This window comes from Amphibalanus amphitrite, unplaced genomic scaffold (genome assembly GCF_019059575.1).
Source record: "Amphibalanus amphitrite isolate SeventyFive unplaced genomic scaffold, NRLGWU_Aamphi_draft 000270F_arrow, whole genome shotgun sequence".
Classification (NCBI taxonomy): domain Eukaryota; kingdom Metazoa; phylum Arthropoda; class Thecostraca; order Balanomorpha; family Balanidae; genus Amphibalanus; species Amphibalanus amphitrite.
The window spans coordinates 401,589-414,274 of record NW_024881765.1 but is presented as its reverse complement, the minus strand read 5'-3'; the positions used below and the strand labels follow the sequence as shown (position 1 = coordinate 414,274).

General features: G+C 51.9%; 1 protein-coding gene across 2 annotated transcripts in view; it reads left to right on the top strand.

Moving 5' to 3' along the window:
* The window catches only part of LOC122387009 (WD repeat and SOCS box-containing protein 1-like), a 32,202-nt gene that overhangs the window by 16,106 nt on the left and 3,410 nt on the right, over positions 1-12,686 (top strand). For both annotated transcript variants that reach the window (XM_043376801.1, XM_043376802.1), the window contains 3 exons: positions 297-440; positions 9,446-9,632; positions 12,105-12,227. In XM_043376801.1, the coding sequence (XP_043232736.1) occupies positions 297-440; positions 9,446-9,632; positions 12,105-12,227 (454 nt within the window). The remainder of the gene's footprint in view (positions 1-296; positions 441-9,445; positions 9,633-12,104; positions 12,228-12,686) is intronic.

Sequence of the window (12,686 nt, the reverse complement as noted above, 5' to 3'; positions counted from 1 at the left end):
AATTTCGCGGCGCTACGCGCCGCGGTTTTCCCGCTATTCGCGAAAAACCTCAGGGGGGGGGGGCGGATATCCGCCCCCCCCGTCGGTGCGCGGGTCGTTTTTATTCCTTATCGCAACTGGATTTACCTCCATGTCGCATTCTCTTCTTTCAATAAAATTCAACATGCTAAGGACAAAATTTCTCCTTTTTACGATCCAAACACTTTGCAAACTCAGTCTGACCCCGTGTCTAATCTGACCTCATGTGACCCTATGTGTCCCGACCCCCTCTGACCCCGTGTTCCGCCGTGTTGCAGTGTGCGGGACAACTGCCGCGATGCGGACGGCAGCCAGCTCTGTGACCAGGAGGTGGTCCTCTCCACGGGCCTGGAGGTGTGCGCCATGGCCTTCTGGCTGGGCCTCCGTCAGCCCACCGACGGACGGCGCGGCTCCTGGAAAAGGTCAGTGGTGATGGGAGTGAGGGGGGGGACGGGGAATGGAGAAGCTGGGAGAGGCGAGACAACGGCTAGTGCCTGAGACTACAAAGTCATTAGTGCTGGCTGTTTTAACACTACTATAGCCAGGAGAATAATAGAGAAGGATAAGGCAAGAGAGAGTTTATAACTGAAAGGCTGGAAATGAGAGGGATCCCAAGAATACTCATCGTGAAAAGCGGGAAAAGGTGAGCTGTCATCAATAGTTGAATGTGTCTTCAGTCTCTCGTATCATCATCTACACAGGAACCCGGAGTAGCGCGAAACCGTAACAATTAAACGATATTCGCTATCAATATCCTGTGACGTGGAACGCTTACAGATCCTATCAGCTGATGTAATGTCCGTTCCCGTACTGTAATTGATTAGCCGTCATCAGTTATCGGACAGGTGTCAAATAACGTCACTGACGTCACATGTATCACTGCTGTGACGCACGGTGTTACCGGTCGACATTGTATGCTTGTCGGCCCAGCGAATAATTGTGTGCGTAATTGCAGTAAGCATACGTTACACGAGTCGCTGAGCGTAAAGAGGTACTGAATTAGTCATTATTACGGAGCGCACGGCACTGGCTTGCAAAGATGCAGAGTTATTCTCCACAGTCTGTGCAGACTAGGTCGTCCCAGGTCCGCACGTGTCGACACATACCATACAGTACAACGTCGCAGTACCTATTTACCTACATTCCTCGCCTTACCCAGAACGCCCAGTTAACTCGGTATCACAAATGTATCAGTAAATAAGCGTTCGGGTTACCAATGATGACGCACGGCCCGGCGCTCTGACAGTCGTCAACGACACATGGCACTGTTGATTCAAACTGCGGTGAACCGAGCTACCGCGGCCGGGGAGATGGCCATAACATGCTGGGGATGCTGGGGCCGGCAGGGAGGGGAGCGGGCTTATCGCGCGATGGGCTGATGTTACCGGGCTCGCGCCTGGTGTCATGGGCCGGTGCCCCTCACCCTGCCCCCCCCCCCGCCCCCTGCCGTACCGCTTCATACCGCCCGGCACCAGTGCAGTGGCCTGACTGTGGTATGTCCGTCTCCGTAAACAGTCAACACGCCGGGCTGACGCTCCAGTTCGCTGTGGCGTGCGGCATGCATATCTGTGTTCTGACGAGGGGCTGAGTGGTGCTCTAAGGAGGGTTGCGAACATATCGATGTTATAACCAGGTTTATGGTGCTCTGACGCACTCACACCAAGGCCGAGGACAGCTCGGACGTCAGAGATCGTGTCTGCATCACGGATGGGGTAGACGAGGGCTGGCATTACGTTGTATCACGTGTTGCCATTAAACACACCCTAATTGATATTAAGTGTGTTTATAGTCCGTCCTCTGAGCAAAATTATGGCCGATGTGAGCAAGATTGCTTGCTGTGAATGCAGATAGAACCAATTCTTTTACACCAACCTTAATTTTTCAGAATGTTCTTACGTAGGTACTCGCATAGCTAATGGCGGAAAACTTACTGCGCTGCATTCAAATAACTCTTCATCGAAACACTATACTCGTAACCGCTGATCGTTTCCCATCAATAAGTCGTTTCATTAATGACATTTCTGCTGAACTCGACTGCGCAATATGCATTCGCTGTCGTAGTAAAGGAAGCGATTTAGAGGCGTCGGCCCCACTCGATTGCATGTCATTGAAGCAATCGGTTTAGTTCGGTCCATCAGCATCATCATTTGACAGGCGCTTAGATGCGCAACTAATATGACGTGTCTCGCTGATTTATTGAAAGCGGATTCTATTGCTCCCCTGAGTAGGAAGTGCGGTTGCCAGGTCAATTCGACCATAGCTAAGTTACTACCATATGGCGTAACGCTTCTTTATGAATGATTGGTGTTCATTTTTCAGCATTTATCAGTCCTGCAAACGTTACAAACATTACCTTATGACAAACGTTACATCAGGGGCGTCGCCACGGATTTTTGAGTGGGGGGGGGGGGTCGGGTTTCCGGTCTTCGTCTTGATGGGTAGGGGTGTTTTTAGCCAAGCTCCCGGTTTTTTCGTGTGCCCGGAGAAGAACCTCGGCGCGCAGCGCCGCGAAAGCAGCGGTATATCTTATTGTACATCAATTTTGCATCGTGCATAAAAATCAAGCAGAGGTCACCTGAGGTCAGGTCACAATGTCATGTCAAGTTCAGTTTTAATGCCTCTTTAAACTGCAATCTTGTCATTCCTATAGATTATCTCCTGACTCCTATAAGTCTGAAATTTGGTGTAATGAACGGGATTACATATAAGTGCCAACAGTTCATGAATCTGGGATTTTACATCTGAGAAGCGAAGTCAGGTCAAATAGGTGTGTGACCTCACCAATCATGATAACATATGGGAAAAAGCACGATGTCCTCTCCTTTGAAAGAATATGCTAAAAACGCTAGATACTTTTGTAGCCATTGGCACCTTGTTCATTTTAGAGATAAGGTGCAGCTAATGACCAGTGGTGACTGAAATGGTCAGTCATTAGGTCATCAAAGGTCTCTAACAATTTTCGACAACAACTTTTGATGGAGACGTTGTACAGCGATGACAGCACCTGGAGTGTGTTCAGCTCAGTAACACAGATCGATCCATATGCAGCAGGTTCTTTTCCGGTCAGGTCATGACCTTTACCTGATGTCAAGTTTTCTATTCAAGTTTTTAAGTTCAAATTGTAAGCCATGCGACGTGTTTCGACGAAACAAAAACGATGGTGATAACAGATACAGATACAGATGTGTATTCATCTAGGATCCACAATAAAAGTGGCTTTTCACCAGACACGTAAAACCAGATAAAACGAGGAACATACAGACAGTACGAGTAGGCATAGATATCACTGGCAAACACAAACAAGCGTGCGACTGGAACAGGTTCAGACAGCTACTCGGCGTCTCGACATGATCACACGCTTCACATTGGCGCGAAACGCTGGTATATACGGGCTCAACTCGGCACCGTTTAACATCGCGACTCCTCTAATACATAGTCGACGTCTCCCCGTCTCTGTTCGGGCCCGTGGCTGTGTTATCAGCCCTGCGTTTCGGGTGTTGTGGTCGTGTATGTCGCGGGCTACAGGACCGATGGTATCACTGATATGTTCAGGAGTACCCGATGTGATGGCTCGGTGGACTGCGCAGATAGTGTGGTACTCGGCTAATTCGTCTGCCCGCAGCCAGCCGAGCTGCTGTATGACGTCAGAGATGTGGTCGCTGCGTCTACGACCACTGACGACTCTGGCACAGAAATTGAGAATTTTCTGGACACGAGCCATCTGGGTATGGCGTAACGTGGGCTAGAACATGAATATCATACACATTCACTGAATCATAGGTTGTTACAGAACAAATGTTTCGGCAAAATCCGTCCGTTTAGCTGTTTGGACTCTATGGTACACGAGCCATAGACCCGAAGTCATATCTGAGGCGAAGTTGGCGAAAGAGCTTTAAAAAGCTATCGAATACGCTTTCTGTGTTGCTGTAGCTCTTATTCGTATTTTGCGGGTCGCTAAGGTAAAACGTTTACCAACGTAACGCATAAGGCGTGCTTTCGGCCCCTGATCGAGGTAGAGTTTCGCGGAAGAGCGAAAATGCTGCCTGTGATGAGAGAAAGCCGATGATGCCCAATTTCAAGGTCTTGGCCGGGTCATCTTAGGTCAACGCCCAAAAGTAGGAAAAATCTGTCCGCCTGCTAGGACTTAGTGAGCCGTAGCTGTTATCGGGGTCCCGAGTACGAGTTCGATGTTAGTCTTGAACAAAGATGATGACTCCATGCATTTTGGGTAGATCGGGTCGGGTCAGGTCAGGTCGATCAGCAGGCTTCCTGCCGGCCATCTAGAGTGGGTGACTGACAACCACCAACGATAGCTTCGTAACATGTTACATAACCATCATTTATCAAAACTACTTCAAACGGTTCGAACGGGCGCTAAACTCGAAATCAGCCCCAAAAACCACACTTGTAAGTGGAAGCAAATAAAACTCAAAAAAGTTAACCAAGGTCATCCATATTCGAATCAGGGCCAATTTTTTTTTAGAATAGGTGTAAAATTCATTAACTCGAGGTCACTGGAAGTTTCGTTGCAATATACTCCTTTTTGCGCGTCTTATTAGGAAAGCCCCAGAGGGATCCACCATCTGACCCCATTTCCCCTCTGCAGGCAGGTCCGAGGGTAGCAGGGCTGAGGCTAGCCAGGTACCTCGTAGTTACTGATACGTCATCCGACGAATCGACTGCAACCATTATTTTGACAATCAGACGAACGCTTGGGTCAGTTTTGACGCGCTCGCTCATTTGAGGGATAAAAAGGGACTAAAATCATATTGTCATGCTGATGTTCTAGCCCACAGCTTATTGACCTATAAGCAATAGGGACTATAGGGAGCTCTAATCTGACGTTGTATTTGTTGATGTTGCTGACGCCAACTTCCCTGACATGATCGCTAAAAAAAGCATATTCAACATCGCCAAAAGTGGGGGGGTTGACCCCCCCGGTTCTGACGAGTGGGGGGGTCGTGACCCCCCCCCCCCCCCGACCCCCCCGTCGGCGACGCCCCTGCGTTACATAATGAGAAATCAAGCGTTGCAGATCCTCTCTGGCGGACATTGGCCGTGCCGCCCACTGACTCGTGCGATTCGGGCCTCTTGCACAGGGCGGACCAAACGCTGATCCCATCTCGCACGCTGCCGTCACTGGGGCTCGGGCGCGTGGTCCTGCGCATGGACCGAGCACGACAGGACTGAGATTGTTGAAGGGGGGCTGCAGGCTGCATGCTATTTCGAACGCAGGTTGTGCGGTGCTGGTCTTCGTATATAGTGATAACTGAGGCTCTGTGTTGTGGATTGGTGGGATGACCTCATGTTGATGTGAGGTTTGCACACCGCTCCAGGATAAGCGGATATTAGCGAACGTGGTTAACCAGAAATTAATTAAGACCCAGAAGGTGCACAGAAGGCGTATCCAAGATCGAGAGATATAAAGAGAGTTATTTGTGTCAACCAGGGATGCGGAGCCGGAGCCGGAGCCGGAGCCGTGAAACAATATAGCCCGGAGTCGGAGCCGGAGCCGTCAAAAAAGGGGGCGACTCCGGCTCCTTTTCTTAAGAGGAAACAATTATTTACCTAGTTCGGTTTGACAGTACAAGGCGTAAAACAATGTGGTATTCAAAATAGCCTTGTTATACAAATACAGAAGCAACGTGTACCAATCCCATCGCCTTTTTTCTTCCACCCGTATTTAATTGATCGCATAGGGGATGTACTGAGTAGAAGCCGGAGCCGGAGCCGCCGGAGCCGGATCATTTTACTCGGAGCCGGAGCCGAAGCCGGAGCCGCCATGACATTTCACCCGGAGCCGGAGCCGGAGCCGGAGCCGATTTTTTCTTCGGAGCCGGAGCCGTCTGAAATTTCCACGGCTCCGAATCCCTGGTGTCAACCTAACAAAAGTGCAGGAAGGTTCGAGATTCGAGCAGGATATCCTCCAACTGCAGAGTGTTTGCAACTTACATAACCCGACGCTTTAATGATAAATAATCCATGCGGATCATGAACGTTTCATGCTTAAACGGGCCACTGCAGAACTCTCCAGAGTGGGGTGTCTGTGGGCCGGCGCTGCGCTCGTCCACGAATTTGGCCCAAGCGGTGACAATATGGCAATGGCGGTGGCGGAGAGGCACGCTGTCATTTCGATAATACCCCAGACAGGCTCGTAACCGGCGCAGCGGCGTTACCGAAAGCGCCGTGCAGAAGAAATACGGTCCGCAAATATGCGGCACGGCGGCTGGAGAGCCGGGTAGTCATCTTATCAGTCTGACATTCTGCGGCGCTGTTTCATATGGTTGAATGGAAATAGTAGTAGACGCGGGACAACGGCTAAAAGTTACAAAAGCGTGCTAAAAGACGGCAATGTTGCGAGCAAGCAGACCGACAAACTCAGTCAGACAGACAGCCAGAGCCTTGAGTTTTATTGTCTCTTGCACCCTCCCGTTACGGCCTTGCATGATAACCATGACTTGATGAGTTCCATGCACGATTTGCCCGCGGTTATGTGTTCACTCGTTCTGGCTAACGTTGGGACCGACGCTAGCCTGAGGCGCTGGACTCTCGGAACTGACCCCGTGGGTGCTGGTAGCTGGAACGTCCGGTGGGTGTGTGATGACGCAGTCGTGAATAGGGGGGTGTGTCCCGTCTGGACTGAACGGGCCTTTGATCGTGTGACCCGTGGTGGAGGCGCGCCTAGTCAGCACTTTTAGGTCTCTCATGTATCGAAGTTTGAAGTCAAACATGTCTGGCAAAGGGTCTTACTATATGTCATAATACTTTTCTGACTTTGTTTTTATTTGTCAAAAACCTCATCTCTTATGCGTAGGGATAATCGGGCTCGGCGAACCCGAAATGGCGTGTTAGGAAGTTCGTGAAGTGAGTTAGCCAAGTAAACGTTGCTACCAACGTCTCTTTCTTATTTTTCCTAGTACAGTGCAACTGTTATTTTTACTCCTAGTAATGCGCAGTGTTATATGCAAACCTCCTGCCTGGTTTACTTACATCTCCTAAACATCGTGCAATTGCCGCGAGTTCATCTCATGCAAGTACTCGGGCGGTCTGCGTCGTAGACCCATGGCGCCTCGTTGCAGGGGCCGGGCCGCCGCTCGCGGGGCCGCGCGGCGGAGCGGTCGGCTTACGTCAGGCTCTGGCGAGTGACGCCGGCGCCGGCGCCGGTTGGGTCCGCGTGACCCCGGCTGCCGTATATCCCGCTCGCTGGCAGGATGCCAAACTCGCCACCCGAGCTGGGGCAGGGAATGGCTCTGTCCACGGTCCATCAATCTGCATTCTGCCGCGTGGGTTAGGAACTGAGGAGCCTCTTGTCTAATTTCACTTGTGTTCCCAGCGCCTAGTATTGAATGTTTATATCCTGTCTTTTGTGCGTTTTTTCCGCATTTACATTCAATACTGATTTGTTACATAGCACATTCGTCCACCCGAATGTGCTATGTAACCCGTCTCAATTTACTGATTTGTTATATTTTGATGCCTGTATGCACTATGTAGGCAGCGAGCTAGGCTGATGCCTGAAAGCTTTCTTCGATTTTGACCTGCCGTGGCAGCACCCTTGAACTCGGCGGCCGGCGCACTCGACTCCAGCCACCCGGCCGCTGCCTCAATGTTGATGTTGACCGGGGGGCCGCCGGGTGCCGACCAAGGCCACGGGGCCCGTCGCTGTCGTTAGGGGAGATGCCTATTCGAGGTGCGCAGCGAACACCGCAGTTAGGCCGGGGGTGTGTCGAGGGAGCTAGGGCCCCGCGGACCATTGTTGATGTTTATCGGAGACTTTGAGCGACGATCATACGAGCGCGGTGCGGAGGTGATGGATTGTCTCGGCCCCGGGCGGCCGGGCCTTCTCAGGGAACGGGCTGTGGAGCCTGCTGTGCACAGGGAACGGTAAACAGTGCACAGAAAGCGTCACACGGTGCACCGCGCTGCCTGTGGGGTGAGAAAGGCGAACGCCCCTACGGAGCCTCCTTTTGTCCCCCACATCAGCCCACTTTGACCGAGCCTTACAGATACTAGCTGACTGCATCTCGGGCTTTGCATATTGCATAAGGTCCTAGCGCATCCCGTCTGTATCACAGACGGGATCTGTTCATGTCCGGAGTAGCGCCACCTGGCGTGCGGCCGGGTCGGTGGCGCCGGCTCAGCCACACGCGCCTGAGGCCAGCCACCTCCTGACTGGGCCAGCCAAGGTCGGTCGTCCGCCGCCGCCGCCGCCGCCACCGTCTGTCTACCTGTCTGGGAAGGCCCGCCGCGGCTGAAGGCCCGCCGCTGTTTGGTTCACTTTCTGGTGGCCCGATCCGGGCCGGAATTCGGGCCAGGCCGGGCGGGCTAGTAGATGGAGCGGGACTCGGCTCGAATAGATGATGTAATCGTTACGCGACGGAGAGTGGACGACTCGGTGTTTTGATTGGGTGGACGTGCAGATAGAGCGCTGGTTAGTTTCGGGTCTGCCGCTGGGAGGCGCTAAGGTTTGTTGTTGGTGCATGGTGGTGCCTGGGGGCTCATAGGGGTCGGCATAACATGAACATCACGTGATGCCTCATGCCTCTCCCAAGGGAGGCCTCTGACCGAGAGGGACGAGAACATTTTGAGTGCAAGTCTTGCATCAAGAGGTAAGGCATTGGCCAATCGAGATAAAAACAAATGGAAAGCTTCACCCCTCTCCTTCGCACACAATGTCACAAACGCGCGCACATACAAGTCCTGCTGTAACACAGCAGCAGCAGCAGTGGCAGCAGCGGACAACACACGCGTGATCGGTGACAGAACGGGGCCTCACATACCGGTCCAAGCGCTGACAACTGCGCACTTGGCTCAGGCGCCGGCCCGCGCCTCCGCCCATAGACGAGAGAGGTCTGCCTTTTTATGGGTCAGTTGGTGTCGCCAACCGGCCTAGCGTGGCCTCGATGTAGTATGGTTTTGTATGTGTCACTGACGAGCTGTAGTCGGCCATGGAGATCCCTGGCTTGACCTGACCTTACCTGACCTGACCTGACCTGACCTGACTTGACCTGACCTAATATTGGGAAGATACGAGAATAGAGCGTTGGCAGCGTGCAGGATGGGCATGGGTAATAAAAAGTATGAAGAATCGTGCTGCGCTACTCTGCTACGTTTATATACTATGTAATGTGTAAACCTAGACCTCATTTATGGCAAAAGAACACAGCAGTAGTCAAACATCGTTTTTAGTGAAGCGCAAAAGGTCTCTGGCTATTTTCGGCTCGAAACGAAGGCGCTTCTTTCATACTGCGTTCGGGATAAAAGCGCCTGTACTTACCCCGTGTGTCTTCGCTTCCTATTTATATTCTCGCCTTTATTCACGCATGTGTGCCCTCCATTTATGACGCTGCCCCGGGTCGTATGTGTGTGATCCTAGCATTGGCCTGCGCTCGCCCCCGTGTGACCCCGTGTTCTCCCCTGTCGCCAGGTTTGACTTCACGCGTACCCCGGTGCTGGCCACCGGTCACCCAAACGGCCGCGTCCGCCTCTGGAGTCTGGAGACGGGCAGCTTGATGCTGGAGTTGATGGACCACCGCGGTGCCGTCAGGGACATCCAGTTTGCCCCTGACGACTCGCTCCGACTGGTGTCCGCGTCGGCGGACAAAACCCTCAAGGTAGGACCAAGCGTGGTTTTACTCTGCTTAACCCTATTCCTGGCGGGCTCCGCCGGGACAAGAAACTGGCGGGGGGGGGGGGGCCGATTCGGCCCCCCCCCCTGAGATCTCGAGAACGAAGCAAGATAGCGACAAGCGGTAAACGGCATCGGATACGCATGGACAAGGTCTACAATTTTTACCAAGGTCATTTTCAGGTCAGGTCAAAGATGACGTCACAGGGGTCGAAAAAGTCAAAATGGCGGCGCTAGATATGGAGAGTTTTTCTCGAATAACTTTCGAATTAGTCAAGATAGGAACAAACTAAGGGCATCATCGTAATCCTCTCGTCAATCCGCATCGAATGATATATATGTTGACCTCGAAAGGTCAAGGTCAAAGGTTGACCTCAGGTCACGTGACCTCGAGGTCATCATGTATATCATTCGATGCGTCTTGACGAGCTGAACACAATGAGACCATCCACGCGTCTGTATCTTGTTCCTGTACGGAGTTATTGGCCAAAAACCTTTGGTGACCTTTGATGACGTCACATGACCTCACAGCTGCCCAACAGCAAAACAGACCTCAAGGTAGTGAAGGTTGATCGTATATGAAGTCATGTATGGTATATGGGGCCATTCCGACCCGTTTTAGTGGTAAAAACAGGGAGTTGATTTTTCCCCCATTGACTTATAATGGGGAGGTCGCGAAACTGACCTGACCTTAGGTCACCGATATCAAAATTCCGAGATATACAAATTGCACATACTGGTACCCTAACTAAAGCCTGAAGAGAAGAAATTGATCGGTCAAAAACTCTAGCTCTGGCGTGATTGCAAACTTTTCTGAGGTAGGGTCACCAAACCGCCTCTGGTGACCTGACCTGAGGTCAGATCAACTCAAAATTTTCAGACTTGTTGCGTAGAAGCCTTTTAGGAAAAGTCAGAAAATTTGAGCTTCCTAGCTCAACGCGTTTGGGAGAAATAACCAAAAAAACCTCAGGGGGGCTCCTGAGGCCCCCCCCCCCCGCCAGGAATAGGGTTAAAGCCGTTCCCGTCCACTTGCAAAGGAGGGGCCCCCCTCCAGATGCAGCCTCCTGTTATTGCCTTTCGTTTCTCGCCGTTTGCTTCGCATAAAAAGCAAATTAAACGGCTTTTATGAAGTAAAGCTTGTTTCAAATTGCAAAACATAGCATAAGGATTAAGGAAGCGATGTTTGATGAATTCTCGGAAATTAAAAGACAACATTGAAAGTAGCTAAGCCCTCCCCCGGCCCCCGCAGCTTCTCCAATGCCTCTAGATTCGTCAGTGCTCCCGTCGTAATACGTTGCGTCAGTAAGGCTGGTTTTGACGTGCAATCAATCTATTTGGAGAAGCAGAACCGCGATATTTCATGCTCAAAGCCCTAAATTTTACGGAAATCCTTCGTAAATTGGCTTCATGCATTGTATTTCCCTACTCTGGTCTACAAAATCCCTGAACCACAATAAAATGAATTGAAGAAAGTCGCGCATTTGTCGAAAACTGGTTTCCGATGCCATGGCTGGCCTTCGTTATCCAGCGATAAAAAGCACTATACCGAACCCACCTGCACCGAACCCTCCTGCACCAAACCTTCCTGCACCGAACGCTCCTGTACGGAACCCTCCTGTACCGAACCCTCCTGTACCTCATCCCTGTCGTCCGAGGCGGGGGCAGGGCGGTGTCTTGACCCCGTGACGAGCAGTGGCGCAGCGGCGACATTCACCGACGCGACGTGGTGTGGCATGTGCCACGTGCCATAACACCGCCGGCTGCCGGTCTTCCCACTGCTTTTAGTTCGAAGTCACATGACCAAACGTCCGCGAACGTTCAACTGCGCTGTAGTGGGGAGAAAGGTTGCATGACCGAGGGCTCGCTCGCTGGCGCCGTGAGGTGCCCCTGTCTGGGCCCCGGTGCTGGGGAAGATCTGGATATTTCCGGTATGAGCCGGCCGGCGGTACCTCGGGTCCGGCGAGTGGGAGGAGGGGAGGAGAGATGGGGAGGGGAAAGGAGGGGCACTGGCAGGCACAGGTGCTATGAACATTCTTGGCGAATTCGTGTCTCTGTTATCATTTCTCAAGTGTTTTTCGTTGGCATTTGGCGAGTTTAAGTTTGGCGAGGTTGTACTTTGTAGGTTTGGTAAAGATAACCGTCTATGTGATTGCAAATAATAATAGTTCCTGGCTGTTGCGCTATGCGTGGTTAGACGTTTTCCGGAGTCGTGAGTTGCCAATCTATTGGCCGCCATGCTTGTTTGTATCAGCTCTGTTTGGTTATTTTATCTTTTCCTCGGGAGGTTCTCGAGATTGGCTCAGACACGGTACATCATATCATTTGCAGCTTATTCGGCTAGCGCAGCACTCGTATTTGCACACACTCCCACATATGTGTGCGCCCGATGGACACCTCTCCTCCCCCAGTTTCTCCCACCTTCCCCCACCTCACCTCTCTGTTCTACTTCTCCCGGCAGGCGTGGGACCTCACCGACGACGGTAACATGTTCAAGACGCTGTCCGACTGCCGCTCGCCGGTCCTCCGCTGCTCGTGGCGCCCCGATGGCAAACAGCTGGTGGCCTGCGGGCAGAGCAAGCTGGTGAGCATGTGGAAGGGATGGGTGGATGGGTGGGTGAAGGAGGTAAGGGTTTGGTGGGTGGTGGTACACGCAGGTGACCTTATTGATTATGGAAAAATAGATGTATGCTTGGTAGTCGTTTACGGTCCACGCGAGTGCTTTGGGTTAGGGAGGCTGTGTGATTTGTATAGTGAACTGTATGTATTGTGGGTAGTGGGTACTGTGTAGTGCGTGGGTACTGGGTCTGCGTGATCTGTTCTAAGGCCGATGTTTGGCTAACGTTCATTCTCTCATTGAAGAGGCTCTCATTGAGAGTGCCAATGTGCACGTAAGTGCGGGGTGTGAAGAGGCGGCCACTCGAATGTTGCGAATGTTACGTGCTTTTGTTATCAGTTGTTCCGGGTGATGTGATGACGTTATGAGCTCTGTGACGTAGCCTGTATCACTTTGAGGGCCTGACAGCCACTGTTGGTTATGTGC